At 49.4% G+C, this 21,608-nt stretch overlaps 1 protein-coding gene across 1 annotated transcript in view; it reads right to left on the reverse strand.

Moving 5' to 3' along the window:
- The window catches only part of SH3RF3 (SH3 domain containing ring finger 3), a 376,150-nt gene that overhangs the window by 142,950 nt on the left and 211,592 nt on the right, over nucleotides 1–21,608 (reverse strand). Inside the window, exon 3 of the mRNA XM_034657262.1 lies at nucleotides 13,153–13,428. Coding sequence (XP_034513153.1) covers nucleotides 13,153–13,428 — 276 coding nt within the window. The remainder of the gene's footprint in view (nucleotides 1–13,152; nucleotides 13,429–21,608) is intronic.

Raw genomic sequence — 21,608 nt, forward strand, 5'->3', positions numbered from 1 at the left:
CAACCCCAAGAGTGAACCCTAATGTAAACTATGGACTTTGAGTGATCATGATGTGTCAGTGTAGGCTCATTAATGGTAACACACGTACCTCTCTGGTGAGGGGTGCTGATAGTGGGGTGGTGCTGATAGATAGAGCAGCACGCACATGTGGGGCTAGGGTTATGTGGGAACTCTCTGTACCTTCTGCTCAATTCAAGAGCGAAACAAAATTGCTCTACAAATTAAGTATTTTTAAAAAAGGTAATAGCACCACAGAGTGCTGAACACGAATAAACCATAGCACACTACGACAATGTAGGTGCAGTGCACAGATGTAATGTTGGGAGAAAGCAAAACCGCACGCAAAAATACACAAGTACGGTCCGCGGATTTGAAGCGGAACAGACTCAGCTCATCCGTGTGTTAGGGACATGGGAAGAGGGAAAGGTGGAAAGACTGGGGCGTTAGTATCTCACCATTGAGTAGAGAGTATAAGGATATTCTTTCCAATCATCAAGCTGTATAATTTTGATTAGTGGACTTGATGGTATTTTATGGTTTACTTAGATTAAAAGGTTTTTTTTAAGGTAATAGTCCATCCAGTGTAGACAAGTCACATCATGCCTTGAGTACTATATTTGGTCCTAACACCTCTCTAAAGAGACATCACATACTGAGGAAGCCGAGCATTATGTAGACAGTCTGAAATCAAGTCACAGAAAGCCAGAGAAAAAGTAGGATCACTGAGCCTGAGACATGAGCAAGCTGGGTGGGGGGCATGGGTACTGTCTTCCAGCTTTGGCGTCATTACCACACTGAAGAGCTGGGCTCATTCCAAGTCGCCTGGGAGGCCAGGATACACACTAACAGCTCCAAGTTACTGAGAAGCAGACACAGCTCCACGTAAAGGAGAGCTAACCAAAAACGGGTGCCCCTTTTAGGCTGGGGCTTTGTCATCACTCCAAGTGTTAAGCAGTGCCAACTTGCTCCTCATGTGGCCACCGATATGCAAGCATCCCCTAAGAGCCTGGCATGAGGAAGAAATCATCCCTTCCCAAGATAAGCTCAACACTTGGTGGGAGAGGTCTGCTCATAAAGAGATGGGCATTATCCAATACAATGTAAGTATGGTGAAATCCCAGCACAATGCAATAAGTGGGGTTCAAAATCCAGCCCTGTCAGTGTGCTACTGTGAGGTTAGTGAAATGAGCAGGTGGAACCTGCATGGCCCCATCTGCCTATCAGACGCAAATTCACTGTAGTCCCTGCTGTGGTTTGGTGGTACCTGGAGCCAGGTCTCTGATCAAGCCCAAATAGTGATGGGGCAGGGGGCGCAATTCTTGGTCCTGTGGCTGGCTGGGGTTTCATGGCAGTGGTAGGATTTAGAACAATCCTTTTTTTTTTTTAAATAATAATTTTTTATTATGTTATGTTAGTCACCATACAGTATATCCTTAGTTTTTGATGTAACGTTCCATGATTCATTATTGCAATCCTATTTAGCTGGCATGAATTTTGTCGGGGACACTGGGCTGAGAGAATAGCGGGTGCAGGAAGCCAGCCACTCTCCATACACACAAATAAGTAACTAAGTTTGCCTAGGAGCATCAAGAAAGGTTTCCTACAGTTCTGCCTCTAACCCAAACTCACACAATGGAGACAGCCTCCAAAGAGGAACATTTGAGTGCTGGGCAATGAGAAAAATTCACTCTAGTATGTCAGAGCTACCAACATGATATGTGGTGTGTTCTGGAAACAGTAACTTCTCCTGCCACCAGTGCAGGGTCAAGGAAACAATGACCTTTTTTCGTGGCTAGATCACATCGGGTTTCCGATTCACTGTTGTATTTCAAAAAGCTGGAGCCACTACTTCCAGAACGACAAGGAAAAGGGGAAATCCCTGCTCTGTGGCCTCTTTGGGATATAGAGAACTCTCCCTCCTCAGACACTAAATGGGCTTTCTATATGACAGCGGTGAGACTGAGCTACGTGGTTCAGACCCGAGTTTTCAGGGGCTGTTTCATAGAGAATGGCATCCCCTACATGTCACACCCAACGTAGTGGGCTGCTGGCAGCCTTAGAACAAAGCCGTGCTGAGTGGGACGCACAAGGGACCACACTGAGTGCTCGGCCTCTGTAGTGCCACGCTCTCTACAAAAGGTCAGCAAACCCTTCTAGAAAGGGCCAGACAGCCAATATTCAGGATTCTGAGGCTATACTGTCTCTGTCACGTATTTGACTCTTCTGTTTTGGTATGAAAGCAGCCAGAGACAACATGTAAATGAAGGAGTCTTGGTATGTGCCAATAAAACTTTATTTACACAAACGACAGCAGGTGGGTAGGATTTGACCTGCAAGCACTAGTTTACCAACACTTGCTCGAAGTAGTTGAGTGAATGAAATCTAATGACGTACCACTGATAGGAGGGGCACACAAGTTTTGGGCCAATACGGTAGCATTTGAGGATTTTATGGAGGACAGGTGCTCCCACCACAAAATTTCACTTTCAGATGCATGGCTCAATTTCATTCACGTTCCTTTTTTTTTTTTTCTTTTTGAAATTTTTTTTTTATTTGAGTGTGGTTGTTGCGCAATGTTACGTTAACTTTAGATGTACAAGGTAGTGATGCAACAAGCTTAGACATTATGCTCAGTTCACAACTATAGCTCTCGTCTGTTGCCATACAACACCGTTACAATATGATTGACTATATTCCTTATGCTGTGCCTTTTATTCCCATGACTTACTCATTCCATGAAACCCGTATCTTCCTCTCCCCTGCCCTCATTTTGCCCATCCTTCCACCCCACCTCCCTTCTGGCAACGATCAGTCTGTTCTTTGTGTTTACAGGTCTGTATCTGCTTTTCTTTTTTTTAAATGTTTTCTTTATTATATTATGTTAGTCACCATACACATCCCTGGTTTCTGATGTAAAGTTCGATGATTCATTAGTTGTGTATAACACCCAGTGCACCATGCAATANTAGTTGCGTATAACACCCAGTGCACCATGCAATACGTGCCCTCCTTACTACCCAACACCAGTCTATCCCATTCCCCTACCCCCCTATCCTCTGAAACCCTCAGTTTGTTTCTCAGAGTCCATAGTCTCTCATGCTTCTTCCCCCTTCTGATTACCCCCCCTTTCTTTATCCCTTTTTTCCCCTACCGATCTTCCTAGTTCTTACGTTCCATAGATGAGAGAAATCATATGCTAATTGTCTTTCTCTGCTTGACTTATTTCACTTAGCATTATCTCCTCCAGTGCCGTCCATGTTGCAGCAAGTGTTGAGAACTCATTCTTTCAGATAGCTGAGTAATATTCCATTGTATATATGGACCACAGCTTCTTAATCCAGTCATCTGTTGAAGGGCATCTCGGCTCCTTCCACGATTTAGCTATTGTGGACAATGCTGCTATGAACATTGGGGTGCATATGGCCCTTCTCTTTACTATGTCCGTATCTTTGGGGTAAACACCCAGTAGTGCAATGGCTGGGTCATAGGGTAGTTCAATTTTTAACTTTTTAAGGGACCTCCACACTGTTTTCCAGAGTGGCTGTACCAACTTGCATTCCCACCAACAATGTAGGAGGGATCCCCTTTCTCCACATCCTCTCCAACAATTGTTGTTTCTTGCCTTGTCTATCTTTGCCATTCTAACTGGCGTAAGGTGGTATCTCAGTGTGGTTTTGATTTGAATTTCCCTGATGGCTAATGATTTTGAACATTTTTTCATGTGTCTGTTAGCCATTTGTATGTCTTCATTGGAAAAGTGTCTGTTCATATCTTCTGCCCATTTTATGATTTGTTTATTTGTTTCTCGTGTATTGAGTTTGAGAAGTTCTTTGTAGATCTTGGATACCAGTCCTTTATCTGTGGTGTCCTTTGCAAATATATTCTCCCATTCCGTGGGCTGTCTCTTAGTTTTTTTGACTGTTTCCTTGGCTGTGCAGAAGCTCTTTATCCTGATAAAGTCCCATAAGTTCATTTTATCTTTTATTTCTCTTGCCTTTGGCGATGTGTCGTGAAAAAGGTTGCTCTGGCCGATGTCATAGAAGTTGTTGCCTATGTTCTCCTCTAGAATTTTGATGGATTCCTGTCTCACATTGAGGTCTTTCATCCATTTGGAGTTTATTTTTGTGTATGGTGTGAGAGAGTGGTCAAGTTTCATTCTTTTGCATGTAGCTGTCCAATTTTCCCAGCACCATTTATTGAAGAGACTGTCTTTTTTCCACCGGATGTTTTTTCCTGCTTTATCAAAGATTAGTTGCCCAAAGAGCCGAGGGTCCATTTCTGGGTTCTCTATTCTGTTCCATTGGTCGATGTGTCTGTTTTTGTGCCAGTACCATGCTGTCTTTGTGATCACAGCTTTGTAGTATAGCTCGAAATCCGGTGTTGTGATGCCCCCAGCTTTGTTTTTCCTTTTCAATAGTTCCTTGGCGATTTGGGGCCTTTTCTGGTTCCATACAAATTTAAGGACTATTTGTTCCAGTTCTTTGAAAAATGTCCTCGGTATTTTGATCGGGATAGCATTGAAAGTGTAGATTGCTCTGGGTAGTATGGACATTTTAACTATGTTAATTCTTCCAATCCATGAGCATGGAATATTTTTCCATCTTTTTATGTCTTCCTCAATATCTTTCAAAAGTGATCTATAGTTTCTAGGATATAGGTCCTTTACGTCTCTGGTTAAGTTAATTCCAAGGTAACGTATGGTTTTTGGTGTTATTGTAAATGGGATGGATTCCCTAATTTCTCTTTCTTCAGTCTCGTTATTCGTGTATAGAAATGCAACTGATTTCTGGGCATTGATTTTGTATCCTGCCACCTTACTGAATTGCTCTATAACTTCTAATAGTTTGCGAGTAGATTCCTTTGGGTTTTCCATATAGAGTATCATGTCATCTGCAAAGAGAGACAGTTTGACTCCTTCTTTGCCGATTTGGATACCTTTGATCCCTTTTTGTTGTCTGATTGCTGTTGCAAGGACCTCTAGTACTACATTGAATAATAGTGGCGAGAGTGGGCATCCTTGTCGTGTTCCTGATCTTAAGGGAAAGGCTTCCAGCTTTTCTGCATTGAGAATGATATTTGCCGTAGGCTTTTCATAGATGGTTTTTATAAGATTGAGAAATGTACCCTCTATCCCTACACTCTGAAGGGTTTTAATCAGGAAAGGATGCTGTATTTTGTCAAATGCTTTTTCTGCATCTATTGAGAGAATCATATGATTTCTGAATTTTTCTTTCTGGATAAAATCTAAGACACCGATCGATTTGCGAATGTTGAACCACCCTTGCATCCCAGGTATGAATCCCACTTGGTCATGATGGATAATCCTTTTAATGTACTGCTGGATTCTTTTAGCCAGGATCTTGTTGAGGATTTTGGCATCCATATTCATTAGGGAAATTGGTCTGTAATTCTCCTTTTTGATGGCATTTTGATGATGTTTCATGTAAGGTGCTCGTTACTCACTGTGGAGCAGTGTAATTTCATATGCTGTTGTATGACAGTGGCTCTCTTTTGCATTCAGGTGGCCTCAGGGTGGTCCTAAGTGCTGGTAAGTTTGGGCTATGAACATAGCATAGTTAGTAAAAAAGTATACTGCTTTTCTTCCCAATGCTCAGTGGGTAATACATTTGCAAAGGATTCAGGTACCATGGTAGGCCCGCCATCTAAAAGGGGCCTTCAAACTGCATTTCTTTTTTTTTTTTTTAAGACTTATTTATTTATTTGAGGGAGAGACAGAGAGCAGAGCAGGAGGGGCAGAGGGAGAGAAAGAGAGAGAACCTCAAGCAGACTCCCATTGAGGATGGAGCCTGATGTGGGACTCGATCCCATGACCCTGAGATCATGACCTGAGCCGAAAGCAAGAGTCAGATGCTTAACTGACTGAGCCACCTGGGCGCCCCTCAAACTGCATTTAACTAACCTGTCCAAAGTTTGTGCATTTTTTCCTAGCTGAGGAAAAGGAGATCTGCAGGCAGATGGGCTGTGTTAAGAACAGAAGCTGTGGAGCACAGCGCTGACCCGCAGGGAGGGTGGTGCCTCGGCCCACACAGAAGCCCTCTGCATGCCACTGAAGGCGACCAGCCCAGCACCTGGTCCTTCCATACCATTTCAGAAATACAGTTCAGTAAATGTCACTGCTCACACATCAGGGGCTCAGCCTGAAACAGCCTGTCTGCTGAAAATCTCGGAGAGTTCCTTCCACAAGTCTGGATAAACCAATCTCCGAGGGCCTACTATTTCCCCTAAATGAGTGCTGTGGCGACAACACATATAAAGCAGCTAGAAACATCCTTGAGGGGCCACGAAGAGCAAGCACATTCTCCTGGAGTGCCACTTGAACGCCTCCACCCCCCATCACCTGCACTCAAGTGGTTTCTGAGAAGCAGTGGGAACCGGACCAGGGGGAGCCCCTCCTTTCATCCCTTCAGGGCTGGCTGCCTGCTCACACCGCAGCATGACTGGGGACCTGCACTTGTCATCGAGCCCTTCCCTGCCAGAACGCCAGCCACACACAGAGTGCCCAAGTCACCACTCCTCAGAAAGAAGGGAAATTAAAAAGGGGAAAGTTCAAAAACTCCCTCAGCCTTTTGTTGCAGAAATAACACAAATTGTTCCTCTGGGCAGTTCTAGGTGAGGCTCTTAACGGAGTCATTGCCGCCATGAACCCTCTGCTGTCCTACTGACGACTCTGGGAGCCATGGCGCTCTAGAACCCAAGACTGTCCTGTCTCGCACACCCCAGCTCACTTCCAGAGGCTGTCAGAGGCCTGGCACCACTCATAGAAAGGCAACGCTCTAGGAGAGAGAGGCAGACCTCTGCGGGTCTCGCCGGCAGCCACTGGGTGGGCCCAGGTGGAAGTGGTCAGAGGCCAGATGTCACACCGTCCTCAGTGCATGCACCCACACACTACATACCAACTCACACCACACCACATACAACACACACACGCACATCACACTCACACACACCACAGGCATACACACACACACCCCACACTCGCACATACCATACCATATGCACACACACATACCATACACACACTACACTCACCCATAGCACAACACACATACCACAGGCACACACACGCCACACTCACAAGCACCACAGTCACACACACACCACACTTGCACACACCACAGGCACACATATACACGTCCTCTAGTAGGACGGAAGCTCAGGTGCTGTGAGGATCCCGTTCCTGGTGCACCCACTGTGGGCTGTGAGCACTTGAAGGTGGGACTCTTCCCAGCCACTGGCCCACCTGGAACACAATCCAGCACTGATAAACATCTGGTAAGTGAATGAAAGGACAAAGAGGCTGGACAAGAATAAACTTACACTCTCCATAGCAAATGCAGCTGACCTCTTGCCCGGGCCAAAGCAGAGTGCCTGCACTCAGCCTCACTGACAAATAGGTATTCAAACTCCTGTGTGCCCTTCACTGTCCCAAGATGGGGATAGGCAGTTGGTAAATGCAGGATGGCCAAGCTCAGGAAGCCTGCACTCCAGCCATGAGACAGACAACCGCCACATAAATATACATACTACCTTCTCAGGAGGAGAAAATGGGGGCGTGGAACGCTGCGTGGGGAGGCTCCATCACTCAGGGGTCAGGGGTCACTCCAAGGGACGTGCAGACAGGTGGGGAGGGCACTCAGGCTGTGGGGAGAGCTGCAGAGGCCCTGGGGGAGCCAACAGGATGGAGGGACAGGGGCCGGGAGTCCAGTGTAGCCACGAGTGGAGCGAGCCAGGGGCAGGCTTGGAACTGAGCCTGGGAGGGAGATGGGCTCTGGGTGAGGAAGGGTCTCGCAGGCAGCACAGACTCTGACGTTGGCTGCGAGGAGACTGGAAGCAGGTGAGGCATGCTCCAGCTGCTGAGGGGACAATAGGCTCAGGGTGCCCATGGGGAACCAGGGAGACTGAGGCACACTGTGGGAGGTTAGTCCTGGGGGAAGAGCTCACATTCTGCACAGGTCTGAAAATATTTCCTGACAAAGCTTCAGACATACAAATATCTTCCTTTTTTCTTTTTTTTTTTTAAGATTTTATTTATTTGTGAGAGAGAGAGTGTGTGTGCTCTCAATAGGGAAGTAGACTCCCGCTGAGCAGGGAGCCCAACACGGGGCTCCATCCCAGGACCCTGGGATCATGACCTGAGCTGAAGGCAGACGCTTAACTGACAGAGCCACCCAGGAGCCCCTCTTTCTATCTTTTAGCAAATCTGAAAGATTCCCCATCAGTTTCTCTGACCGTCAGCTGCATGTTCAAACAACAGGCTGGGCAAGGACACTCCTCAGCAGCCCGCAGGCTGCCACTGCTCTTCCGGTCACCTCCTCTGTGCTCGTGGTTGGGGTTGGTCACCTCAGTAATGGTGCCTCCTCCATTCAGGGACTCAGAGGTGGCTGGAAGGAGGGAACCAAGAGCCAGGAGCCACAAATGTGACTGAGATTCTCTGGTAACTTCTGAGGGTACCCTGAGCGAAACACTGCACTGAGCCTCATCCCACTTTGTTTGCTGAGTCTTTCCAGCCCTGAAAGCATTCCCAATGCCCCTCACGAAGAAGCAGAGATGACACTGTGGGCCTGGGTGTCCAGTGATGGGGACAACAGTCTTGACACAGAGTCTGAGATTTCACACCCCCTGGGCAATACCCCGAGGGATTTAGCCACCAGAAAAATAAGGGTCTAGCCAACTAGCCAAATTCTCATCTAAGTAGTGTGTGACTTAGGAAGGGTGTTTGTTTTCCTGTGAGCATTTTGGACTAACATGAAAGTGATAAGTATCTGACTGAACTTCATCTTTTCCTGAAACAGGAAGAAAGCAGAGGACAGAAAGCAAATATTTATTGAATGCCTATTTTGAGCTTGGTTCTCTAAATGCCTTTGCTCACCAAATCCTATTATCAACTCCATTGTACAGTTAAAAAAAGAGACTCAAAGTCTAGGTTTATGTCCCAAAGTTACCATTTAATAATAAAAAGTGTCCTGATTTGTATTCTTGTTTACCGACCTTAGAGCACAAACCGTCTATACTTGATTTCTTATCTAAGCCTGTCCCCTGGATCAGAAGAACATAGTTTGGGATAAATGTGGGGGTAATTCACAAAGGAGAGAAGTCCCACACTTTTGGGAGACCATGATTAAACATTCAGCAGCATAATAAAATCACATGGAAGAGTGTTGTGACTCCAACAGCAGAAAAGGAGGGCTAGGCCGGGACAGTGAGGCGGTGTTTTACACAGGTCTTTGCCAACTCAGAGCACCCCTCAGACCCCAGGGGGAGGGCTGGGGAAGGGAGAGTGTGAGGTGAAGGGGGGAAGGGAGCTGACCCTGTGTCCACTGTCCTGCAGCCTCATGTGGCAAGCACGATGGGGTTCAGTCCGACAGGGTGAGCCTCAGGTTCCCGCTTCTAGCCGGGTGCAAAAGTGACTCTGGGGTCAGCCAGGTGCCGCCGGAGAAAATCTCATGGCCTCTCAGGATTCCTGAGCATTACAGAGTAAATTCACTAAGAGGCAGCCCCAGGCCTTTGACATCCTCTCTGGCAGGGTGATGAAGATGTTCTCATTAACTGGAATTTACAACCGTCAGGGCTTAAGAAATATTTGTTGAATTTTGTAGTTGAGTGAAAATAAGGTAACACGGAGTAGGCAGCCACAAAAACACTGGAACTCGAAGCCCCCGCTCGTCTGCCAAGCCCGAAGCTTAGCTCTGTACCTGCAACACTTTGCCCCTGTCCGCCCCCCCCAGTAGGATCTGTGTCCTGACCCTGAAGATTAAGTGGCCTGGCAAGGTTGAATGTTTTCCCGAGGTCACCTGTGGGATCCCCAACTGCCAAGTCCCTGCATAAGGGTGCCTCCCCAGCAACCCCCTTCCCTCCCTGTGCATGTGGAGGGCACCAGGCGCCAAGGCCCCACGTGGGGGCTAGTGAGAGAACAGCCAGCAGAGCCTCCTGCATGCCTCTTTCCTTCAGTCTTTGCATTTGCACGTGCCCCACTTTTTGGAGGGGGAGGACTAAGAAGTTATAAAATATGCTTTTTATAGTTGTTTTACTAACAGTCATTACTCATTCTCTTCTTAAATGAAACAAGGACTTTGGTTTTAGAGTGGCTCTAATGAATGCAATTTTAACAGGACTATTCAAAACCCAATGCCGAAGGTAAAAATCTTGCTTTGATCCACCTGCTTCCTGCCTTTAACCCTACCAGTCTCATTACGGTGATGTTTTTGAAAGGTAAGCGAGCATCATCCATGGATTTTAGACCCCTCTTCCCTTGCTGACTCCAGAGTGGAACACATGCCAACAACAAATCATTCCAAGCCGAAGCAAGCTGGTCTGAGGGAGCAATGCCGAGCCCAGAGTCGCTTGAGGTGTGATATAAACGGAACTCGTCAGATGGAACCAGCGTCCTGCGCAGGGGAACAAATGAGCTGGACAGATGCACATGGAAGGGAAATCTCAGGCAAGCAGTGTGGGCAAGAGGAAATATGAACCGAGCAGCGGAGAGTCATGATTCATCACCCAGGCCCTTCAGAGGCTTTGTCTGAAGAGGTTTAGAGGTAAGAGCTGCAGATAGAACAGGGGCTTGATAGGGGTGGCTCAGCCCTAATCCAAGTAGACGAGCAAAAGTGGGTACTCCTAAAAAGGTTATGTGAACACGGCAGGGATGGATGTCACAGCACAATTCTCTTTGGGAATCATGCACAGGGACCTCTAACTCTCCATGTTAATCCACAGGATTCAAGAAAAAAAAAAGTTCTTGAAAAATACCCTGAGATATGCACTGCCTACCTGGCTTCCTGTGGGAACAGCCACATTATGCAGCCAAAGACCCCCAGATCCATCTTGTGCCTGGCGCCTTTGCCCTTCAATCTCAACTCAAATGCCATCTCCCCAGAAGCCCTCATGACCACAGACACCTCAACAGTGATGCCCGCTCACACCCCAGACACAGTCATTGTACCCCCAACCTAATTCAAAGTAAGAACAATGCCAACCACAGAATGAGTCTAAGAAAGCCTGAGTTCTAATTTTCTCCATGAGGACTACTTTACTGCTCCTTTTGAAATGCCAAACATGAAGGGCTATCACTGAATATTTTGGAGTCTTTACTAAAAGCCTACTCCAGCTCCTGGGCGACCAGGGTTGTTGTGAGGCTGACTCTGGAACACTCATTTCTTTTCTTGCTCCTGCCTGCCTCTTCCACTAGCCTTGCGGCTCCGGAGGGCCGCAGGTCTGTCTGTGGCCCCGGGTGTAGCACAGTGCCCAGCAGAGTTGGAGGTTAGTACATCTTGTTGGTAAGTGGACAAATGCCTCTCTGTCCTCTGGTCCGATGGGTTCTGGTCTTCACCCTGGAGTTGAGTGCCCCAGGCAGAGGCTTGTAGAACACAGCAGGTTATGATGGTGGTAGGAAAGGCAGGCCTTTGCTCACACCAGGGGAAGCTGGGGGCTCCGGGGCTCTGCAGTGGTCAGTGCAAATTGAGCTCTTTTGGCTCGAAGAGCCTCCTCCGACACATTGCTGTGAGGATGGCTGTGCCTGTTCCTGGAGCCGGCTGAGCTCAGGGAAGTCTGGAGCCATCACAGAGTCTGTCTCCTCAGCAAAAGCCCAACAGAACCCCAGAGGTTGAGAGGGGTCCCTGCTCTTGGTCACAAGTGATAGCACAGAGTGTCACAGGTGGCCAGGGCGTTCTTCTCTCAGGGGAAGCTCTCCAGAGTCCACTGGGCAGACAAGTGAGCAATGTGGGGACTCTGTCTGACATGGCACTCCAGGCAGCCTGTCACTCCAGGCTGCAGACTGAAAGAGACAGAGAGGAAGAGGGGGAGGGGTGGGGTTGGGGGGACAGGTCTGGCTGCAGCTTCCTGGGAAGCTGCTTCAGCCAGATGACAATCGAAATTAGCATCAGAACACCTTGATGAAAGGAAGGAAGAAAGAGTTGAATCCATGAATGAAAAATAGATTATTCACTGTCAGTCTGAACAATGGAACAAGACATAAATAACAGCCATGTGCAGGACATGCCAATTTTGCTCAAAAATGGTGTGCATGGTACCCCAGCAGCCCTCCAGAGAGCTCAGTAGCACAGCCAGGTTCTGCCCTGAGCAGATGGGGGGAGAGGGAGAGTCACAAAGGCCTCTCAGAAGTGGGAAGGGCATGCGCTTTAAGTCAGAGATTTAGAGTTCTAGCTCTGTTATTTACAACCACGCTTACGTGAGGCAGGGTGGTGGGGGGAGCAGGACAGACAGGAAATAGAAGACGGAAGGGGAAAGGAGAGGTCGGAGCCACCAGCCTCGGCTCAGTGACTGAGCCTGAGCCTCTTGCAGCGTGGGCTCCAACCTCGGGAAGACAGTTTCGAGAAAGCCTGGGGGTGCTGGTAAAGCTATCCAGGGCAACTGCTGTTACTGCCTCAGGGCAGAGGTAAGTGCTCCAGGGGCCCCACCTCTCCCAGCACCGGGAGGTGTGTGTAAGTGGAAACAAGGAAGGAGGGACTCCCACGGATAAGAATGGCAAGAATGGAGTCTGTCAGTCGTGGTTGGTAAGGGACCACCAAGGTGTAGAGGGCCATCACCTCTGTTCTCTCCACACTTCACAATCAGAGGCCTGGGATGGCCAGAAACTGGGCCCCTCTGCATCTCACTGGGCTCTGCTGGGATAATGCCGCTGGCAAATCTCATCACCACCTCTCTGCAAGACTGACCGAGCCCTAGGCACAGTGTCCGTGCCATCTGGTGCTCCGGGGCACAGGGCTGCGGCACGCTGGCTCCTGGGTCCTACCCTCGCTGCCCTGGGAGCAGAAGGGGGCTCTGCAGGGGCCTCCCGACGGGCCCCCTCTCCCAGGGCCTGCCAGTCCTAAAGAGACTGCATTCCTCTGCGCCTCAGTTGCCGAGGAGAGACCGTGACTCGGGTGATGGAGGGTCCTGCACATTACCCGCGGATGCCCTCTCGGATCTCGGGAAGAGCTATGTGTCAGGCTGTGTGCCATCGCCTTCCATTTCTCCTTCCATTCCACAAAAACTCAGGACGCAGCAACAACCGCTCTCCCCACTTACTGAGGCACAGCGAGGAGAGCGGATCTCAGGAAGGAGCCAGGATTCAAACTGGCAGGAAGGTGGGCATCGTAGAGAGTGGGTGGCAGTATTCACAGGGGCCCCCCTTACCTTGGTGAAGGTCAGACAGTCCTTGTCCTGGTCTCTGTCCTTCATCTCGAAATCATAAAGTGCTTTGCCCTGGGGCGGGGTCTGTGGCAAGGGCCGGACGCACTGGATGTAGCTGGCGGGCAGGAAGCCGTGAGCCCCGTGCAGCTCCCCATGGTACCAGTGCTCGTCCACCCTGCGCCGCAGGATGATAACGTCGCCCTTGCTGAACTTGAGGTCGCCGGGTTCTTTCCCCTCGTAACTGTAGAGTGCCTTCCCATAGGGAAGCTGGGAAAGAGTCTGAAAGTAAAACATAGCATCTGGTTATTCAGCATGGACTCCCTGCTGCCTCGTTAGCTCTGTCTGGGATGGGGGGCTCCCGTGCTGTGTGGGCACATACAGAATGCTTCAGAGTAGTAAGTACTTCAAAAGAACAGACACTCTACATGGGGATACTCAAGCCCATGACCCTGCTGAGACAAGATGGTCCCCATAATGGCAGTCTCCCTCAAATAGTGCATGTGAGATGGCGGTCACTCCAGGGACATTGGTTCCCAATGCACTAGGTGTTCTAACAAGTGATCCCTGGCCGTCACAACCACCCCCCCAACACATACACACCAATGACAAATAGCTTTTTGATACATATGGCAGTCTGGTCCAGAAGTACAATTTCAAGACCATAAAATAGTATCCTCTCAATATCATGGGATGTTCTTGTCACCTGTCAAAGATTAGCCAACTTTTCTAAAAGTGATCTGCCATCTTTAGTCTCAAATGGTGAGTGACTAGTTCTGAAACCAAAACAGAGTTCGTGGCACTCTTCTGCTCTTCCACAATAAGGATTCTGTTGAACCACCCTCAAACTTGACATCACCATCCACTTCCTGGGTTCTTCAACTCAACTGTACCTGTCCCATAAAGACCAGTGGCCAGCTGGGTTTCTATTCCTCTTCCGTCTAACACCCATCAACTGGGTAAGCTCTGGCAGAGACCAAGTCTCTGCCAGAGGAAAACCAAAGGAAAACCACCACTGCCCCTGTAGCAATACCCAACAATTTCCCTGACAGAAGCTGCATAAGTCAAGCAGAGAAAGACAATTATCATATGATTTCACTCATTTATGGAACATAAGAACTAGGAAGATCGGTAGGAGAAGAAAGGGAAGAAGAAAGGGGGCGGTAAACAGAAGGGGGAATGAACCATGAGAGACTATGGACTCTGGGAAACAAACTGAGGGCTTCAGAGGGGAGTGGGGTAGGGGAATGGGATAGGCTGGTGATGGGTAGTAAGGAGGGCATGTATTGCATGGTGCACTGGGTGTTATACGCAAGTAATGAGTCATGGAACTTTACATCAAAAACTAGGGATGTATTGTATGGTGACTAACCCAATAAAATAAAAAATTATTAAAAAAAAGAAAAAAAAGAAGCTGCATTTGCTTACCAGGGCTGTCTATGCCAACGATTTCTTTAGTATTCGGCTCAATCAATAGAACTACAAAAGGCTGCAGCAGTAGTACATCGAAAAGCTCTTTGTAGGGGACTTAATAGCATGTTGGCAACTCAATCACTCTGCATTTATGTTTCAGCAATGTCAAATGACAGCAGTTAAGAGAGAACCTGCTGGCAAATTGACAAACAGCTACCACTAACCAATTAAATAGTAACACCAGAGGATTTTTCGTTGCAGAACTCAATGAGGAAAAAAAAATCAGTTTGCTTCCAATAATACTCATCCTGGCTAGCTTTGTACCATAAGCACAATAGCCTATCATGAGCCCTGATTTCAGAGGGCTGAGGCAAAGGGGTGATTTGCAGCACAAGGACTGTGATCAGAAAAGAGTGGAAGGGGCTGTTGGCTGTGAATCACAGAAGAACCGCCAACACACAAAGGCCAGTCAGCCCCTGGCCCAGGGGTTCTCAGGCAGGGACAGTTTTGTCCCCCAGGGAATATCTGGCAATGAGGACATTTTTGCTTGTCACAGCTGCAAGGCGGGGTGCTATTGGCATCTAATGTGTAGAGGCCAGGGATGCCACTAATCGTCCTGCAATGCACGGGGCAGCCTCCACAGCAAAGGACTGCCCCGCCCAGGACATTAGTAGTGCCGAGGTTGAGAAACTCTGCCCCAGCCAAGAGGTTACATTTACAAAAAGACAGGGTAGCTTTCTTGTTCTATTTGAACCTAGTCTATCACAACTTTAGAAGTTAAATATAACATTGACTTCCGTGATGGGAGTCTTTTCACTCCTGAGCACATGGAGAAGCTGAGACACCCATCAAGGTAAGAGGCGTGAGAGGGACAGTAAGGAGAGAACCTGCAGTCAGACTTGAAAATGAGCTTCAGCTCGGTGCACAAAAGGAACCTTCGCTTTGCCACAGGCCCCTTTTCCTTTCACCCCCAGACCAAGCGGGCAGTGCTCAAAAGCAGTGTTTGGAGACTCACAGGCATTTGAGGCTGCTGGTAATTTTTGCTACTCTTCATAACAAAGGAGAGCAGGAAAGGTCCGATTTGCACTTTTGCTTCGATGGGCTCTGCGCCCATCTGTGCACTGGCATGCTGTTGGCATATTTGCACCTCCCCATTCTCCCCATGTGGCAGAGTCACCGGCATTCCCGCTCTGGCCTGCCCGCCCCTGGCTCTACCAGCTCAGCTGACCGAGAAGCCACTTGCCAGCACCACTCCTAGGCATGTTGTGCAATCCTGGCCCCACCTGCCGGGGTGCCGCGAAGGGCCTGGCTGTAGTGATAAGAAACTGAGGCCCTCCCCATGCAAGTGGCCTGGCCCCGGGGCTTGTGCCCTTGAGTAGCATGTTCTCCCAGTTCCTGTGAGGCACGTCCTGCTGCTGTTCAGAGGACCTGGTCTTTCACTGACTCTCCAGAATGGGCATGGCCCCACCCATCTGGGCACCGTGGCCCCAGGCCTCCTGGTCAGCCCAACACATTCCACGGCCCCAGCTCCACTTGCCTCTCTCTCTGCTTCCAACTTCCCTCCCAATCTAATCACTTGCTCAACTTCTTGATCTGGACGTCCCACGGCTGTCCCTAGAGCCTCTAACCCCTGCATTCCTCACCCTGGCCAGGGAACACCTGCCCACTGCCAAGCACGTACGCTCGGTGACCCATGTGCCCACTCACTCCCTCCACCTTAACACTTGTCCTCAAGTCCTACTGCCCCCAACAGTAAGCAAGCGCTCAGGGAAACACCAGGCATGCTTCCACTCCCATGGCCAGGCCCTTCCTCTCTCCCACCTACACCACTGCAACCTCCACCAGTGAGCCCTCAGGCCCAATCAGCCCACTGTGAGGCCAGATGCCCAAACACAGCCGATCCTACTCCCCTGGGGCGCAGGGAGGGCACCAAGCTCCTCAGCATGGCATCCAGCACTCCCCCACATGGCCTCAGCACAGCTTCCTGCCACCACTCCCGACGCTCTTCCCCACAGCCCTCGCCAGCCACGGGGGCAGCATCCATGCTCACAAAGAGTATGTGCTTCTGGAACCTCTGGGGCTTGCCGGCCACCTTGGCCCCTCTCTCTTCCTCCAAACCTGGCATCAGCCAGCTGTGCTGTCCTGTGTCCTGGGAGCCTCTATTCCATCACACCCCCCTACACTAGCCCTACTAAACCAAGGCCCGGGACAGGAGAGTCCAGCACAGGGCAGGTTTGCTCATTCAGCCGGGCTCAGTTTACTCCTGAGATAGAGCCCAGGTGGGGCTGGAAGTGGGGAAAGTCAGAAATGACAGATTTGACATGACACCCCTTGTAAAACAGCATGCCCCACAGAGATCCAGGATAGGGTGTTGATTGCAGCCCCACACGGAAGAGCAAAAGAGCAGTTGTGCTCGTGGGTAAAGCAGGGAAAGAGAGGGGCCAGGGGCATCTGAAGCAGCAGGAGCAGAGCAGGTGTGGCCTGCACGCACGGTGGCCCAGTCTTCTGGGGGCCAACCATCTTGTGACCCTGAGGTCAGATCACAGGGCTCAGAGCACACAGCACAGCCTTGCTGGCCCAGCCATGGTGTGGTCAGACAGCCATCCTCTGGTCTGTGCCTGTGGGTGGGCAAGGACAGGGTGAGCAAAGAGAGAGAGCCATGGAGAAGGGAAGGGGGAGAGGGAGGGAGCCCAGTCCACCTGAGAATTCCCTCCCCAGACTGCACCTGAAGGAGTGAAACTGAGATGCAGGACATACGTCTGAGGGCAAAAATAAAAGTCAGGGACAATGCCAAGAGGCGGTTTATTCAGGGGGGCAGAGCAGCCAGAACCTCGTTCTTGTTGTTAGGAAACGCCCTGAAATGGGGACTCTCGGCCCTCCAAGGCACCTGTCATCTTCAAAGCCCTTTATAAGATTAACTAATTAGCCCATGACAGGGCCTGGAGGCAGCACGCATGAGGACCGTCCCAGCCCAAGGAAACACCAGGTTTCCGTGCAGCCATTACCTCTCCGCCCACAGACTGCTCCTTATAACCCTCAACTGTGCGTGCTTCCCTCTGGACGAATCCTATTCAAACTCTGCCACTGAGCCGACATTCTATGAGCTCAAGACATTAAGGAAAAGAAATAAAAGGAAAAGGGAAATACATCTGGGATGTCTACAGGATAATTCACACCAGCCACCCCTGCAAGGCATTAATAATAATTAAAACTTATAATGTCAATTTCATGGCTCATTACTCAGACGTAGCACACAAACCTCACTGTGGGCTTAATGTCCTACCCTGTGGAGACATGGGTGCTCACGCATGCACAGCAGCACTGTCTCCATCTTTTATGGAGATCACCGCAGCAGCGGGCTTTGACAAATGTGCCTCCATTACACCACGCTGCTGACAAGGCTCTAAGTCATACTGGCCTCCCTGGGAGTGAAGCCTGGAACATGTGGGGGAGGGCAGCATGGCAGGGCCTGGTCGCTCTCCTTCAGATCCCCCAGCAAGCTAGGCTGAAGAGTGTGGACAAAGAACTCACCCATGTTTTAGACTCTAAGGACTCAACCCATCTCCCTTACTCAGTTCCCAGGCAACACTTGGAGTGAGCACAGCTTCTAACTACATGTTACCAGTGGAGGGCCCCTCTGGACTATCAGCCCCAGGAGGACAGATAACATGCCTAGTTTTTGTTCAGTGCTGCATCCCTGATCCCTGGGCCTGACGTAGATCACATGCTCAAAATATCTATTGAATGAATGAACATATGGACCAGTCAAACCAACCCCCCAGGACTGGACATGGGCTAAGAGCCTCTGGCTGGAAGAGCTTCCCCTGCACACTACTACTTTCTTCAGGGTTCACACAGCCCAAAGTCCTATTGCTAAGAGTGGCTGGGCCTGGATAAATGGGGAAAATCCCAAGATGGAGGTCATGACAACTGGAGGAACCAGGCTGAGCAAACACACAGAGCTGGACACAGACACGGAGCTGGACACAGTTGGACACAGACGTGGGTGTGCCTCACACAGACATGGCAGAGCTGACAGTCACTGGGGAAATACATCCTGGCACGTTCCAGGGATGCTGAGAAGGGAGACGGCCTAACCACAATCACGCCACAGCCTGCAGGGCCTATGCAGGTGGCAGAGATAGCTAACTCTCCCCCAGTATCCATTTGCTCCTTCTTCCCAGTGAGAAAACCCGTTTCAACTGGGGGTCAAGGTCACCCAGCTAAAGACTTCATTTCCCAGCCTCGCTTGCAAGTAGCCATGGCCATGTGTTGTAACTTAGTCATCTAGTGCACGTGAAAGTGGTTGGTGCAATTCTGGATGCTGACTCATAATGACGTTTGTAAGGAAACCCTAATTCCTGATTCTTCCCTCCATGGACTGAATGGCAGCGGCAGTGGAGGTGAGCCAGCTTCCATTCCAACGTCCCCTCCAAGCAAAAGAGGGAGGAACCTGCTCCTTGGACGACCATGGAGAACAACCCTGGACCGTGACACGAGGAAAAGACACTTCACCTTACTCAAGCCGCCACCTGGGGGTCTTCTCCCCAGAGCTCGGCCGTATCCTGACTCACTCAGAGGTGCTGTGGTGTGACTGACGATCTCTCCAGCTCGTAAGCAGTTTTCAAGGCAAAGCATTTACCCCACACCACCTTGGAGGTTCTCATTCATGTATCCCTTGTGAGGACGGTACCGAGAACACAAACACTCTCAGGTTTAGAATTACTTGAAAAGCCATGATTTCATGCGTTCAATAAAATACTGAAACAGAAAAGCCCCTCCCTCTAGTTTACATGTCAAATCTGTGCTCAAGATGTCACTACATCACACATCAATCAGGACGTTCCTAGGTTTTAGCTTTATGGCTCTTCAAGTTCCTTCTTCCATTTTTCTCATTAAAAGCTTTGCACTGGGTGCTGGATTTTTGTTCCTTTCACTCTTCCGATGATTTTTTTCTTTCTGGTATTTGCACACATGTGCTTCCAAGAATTTATGGAACAGCATGATGTGCCAGACCCTGTGGTCGGCTCTGGGGGAGTAAGACACATCCCTTTATTCAGAGGGTCACCAAACAGGGCAACAAAGGAGAACAGCACATTTTGTCCCCAAACACAGGTGGGGTGAGGACAGCACTGCGCCACTACCCCGTGATGCAGAAGAAGCTGGGCAGCCAAGAGTGGACGTTAGCCACCTCATGTTGAGCACGAGTTTCATGTTTCAGCAAGAAGGACTAAAAAGAAATTGCACCTTTTTCTTTGTCTTTCTTTTTTTTTTTTACTTTTCCAGATCTTGTCAAAGGCCCTCTTCTCAAGGTTGCCTGCTGTTCTATGCACTTTGGCAGTCAATTCGCTGATGTTAGTGGTAATTCGCTAGAAGGTGGTAGGGTTTAACTTCTCAGTCTGGGCTGTTAGGAGAAGTGAGATTTAAGGAAACCCATGTTCTGCCTTAGAGACATCTGGTGACTTTGGGCTGGATGGAGTCATTTGTACGTAGAAGGTGTGAAGCCCCTTGGGTTCCTCCAGATGAACGGTGCTATATAAAGCAATGCTGTGCTTATGCCATAGAAGGAATGTGGCTCTTTGAACCTCTTCTCAAATTAGCTGATACAACTTTGTAATAAAATCATCCTGGCATACGAAATGAAACTTTTTCAGAACAACACACTTCTCTTCAAAGAATTTATGGTTTAAAAAACTTCAGTCCCCCTTCTCAGGGTGTGAAGTCACTTTCTAAGCCACGTGCATATGCTACCCTGGAAAGAGGAGAGACACCAGGATCAAACAAAGTCCAGCAGAGAGAAGGTGAGATCCAACATTAAGGTCTTCTGAAAGCCGAGTTTCAGGAAAGGTTGCTCGTAACAAGGACGTAGCTCAGTTAGGAGGGTTTTCTTTCTATCTGGGGAGATTTATAGCCAACATTAATGGAAATACTGAGAGTCAAGATGATTCTGGGGAAAGTGCGTATGCACACATGTGTGCGCACACACACGGACATGCTCACAGGCCAGGCCCTGGCTCAGCATTCACACTGAGGAGGGTTGCAGACAGTCCGTTCACTCCCATGTGATAGCAAGCCCTTGTGTGTGACGATCAGATCTCCTAACAACCCCCTCCCCGTCCTCAGGGAACATGTGGCGCTGTGCTCATTCCCACCAGGGCCAGGAGCTCATTTTTTACTACCCACATGAAGAGGAATAAAGGGAACCCTCACAGTCACCAAAACAAAGTCAGCCTCTGCTAATCCCCAGCACAGGACCATGTTGACACCATCTGGACTGACTCATGGGGGTGCCAGCTTCTCGCCACCTGTCCCCAGGCGGGGGGAGTGGAGCACGCATACTTGCATGTGCCTTTCTCCCTCTGAGACCTGTGCAGTCTTCAAAGTCCGAGCAGCTTCTAACCACATACAACTGCATTTCTGTGCACCACCTTTTTCAAAGTTGGCTGGTTTTACAGAGTTTCCGCAGGAACACTACGATGTGCTCCATTCTGGTCAAACAACTGCTTCACAAAGTTCTGTTTCGTCAGCAATTTCTCTATTTCTGGTTTGCAAAGATAAAGGTGCCCTGCAAGAAGCTTCTCAGAAATGCCTGCGTTGTTCAACCGCAGATTATCTATACATGCCGTGGCAGGGGTGAGGGAGCACTACACTTTACCATGTGTTCCAGCCCTCCTAACTGTGCCCCTCAGAGGGCCTTGGACACACAGTGACTGAGGCGTCACCACATGGGGCCCTGGCCTACCTTCTCACTCTCCTCCTGAGAGAAGGGAAGGGAGCAGCTTGACAGCCAAGGTCAGGAATAAAAACCAGAAGGTTCTATGAAAGGGAGAGCAAAGGATGCTGAAGGCCAAGGCCCATGACCAGAATTCTGTAAGTGCCCTGGTCCAGGGCTGTGTGTGCCCGCAGGCAGAGCACACAGCCACACGAGAAGACTCCCAGGAGCTGCAAAGGAGGCTGACCACCAATAAGGGTATGGCCTCCCTTCACTGAAATCAAGACAGATATGCCCAGAGTCCCCCTGAGTGGAGACAACAGTCCGCCCTCCCTCT

This window comes from Ailuropoda melanoleuca, chromosome 4 (assembly GCF_002007445.2).
Source record: "Ailuropoda melanoleuca isolate Jingjing chromosome 4, ASM200744v2, whole genome shotgun sequence".
NCBI classification, from domain to species: Eukaryota; Metazoa; Chordata; class Mammalia; order Carnivora; family Ursidae; genus Ailuropoda; species Ailuropoda melanoleuca.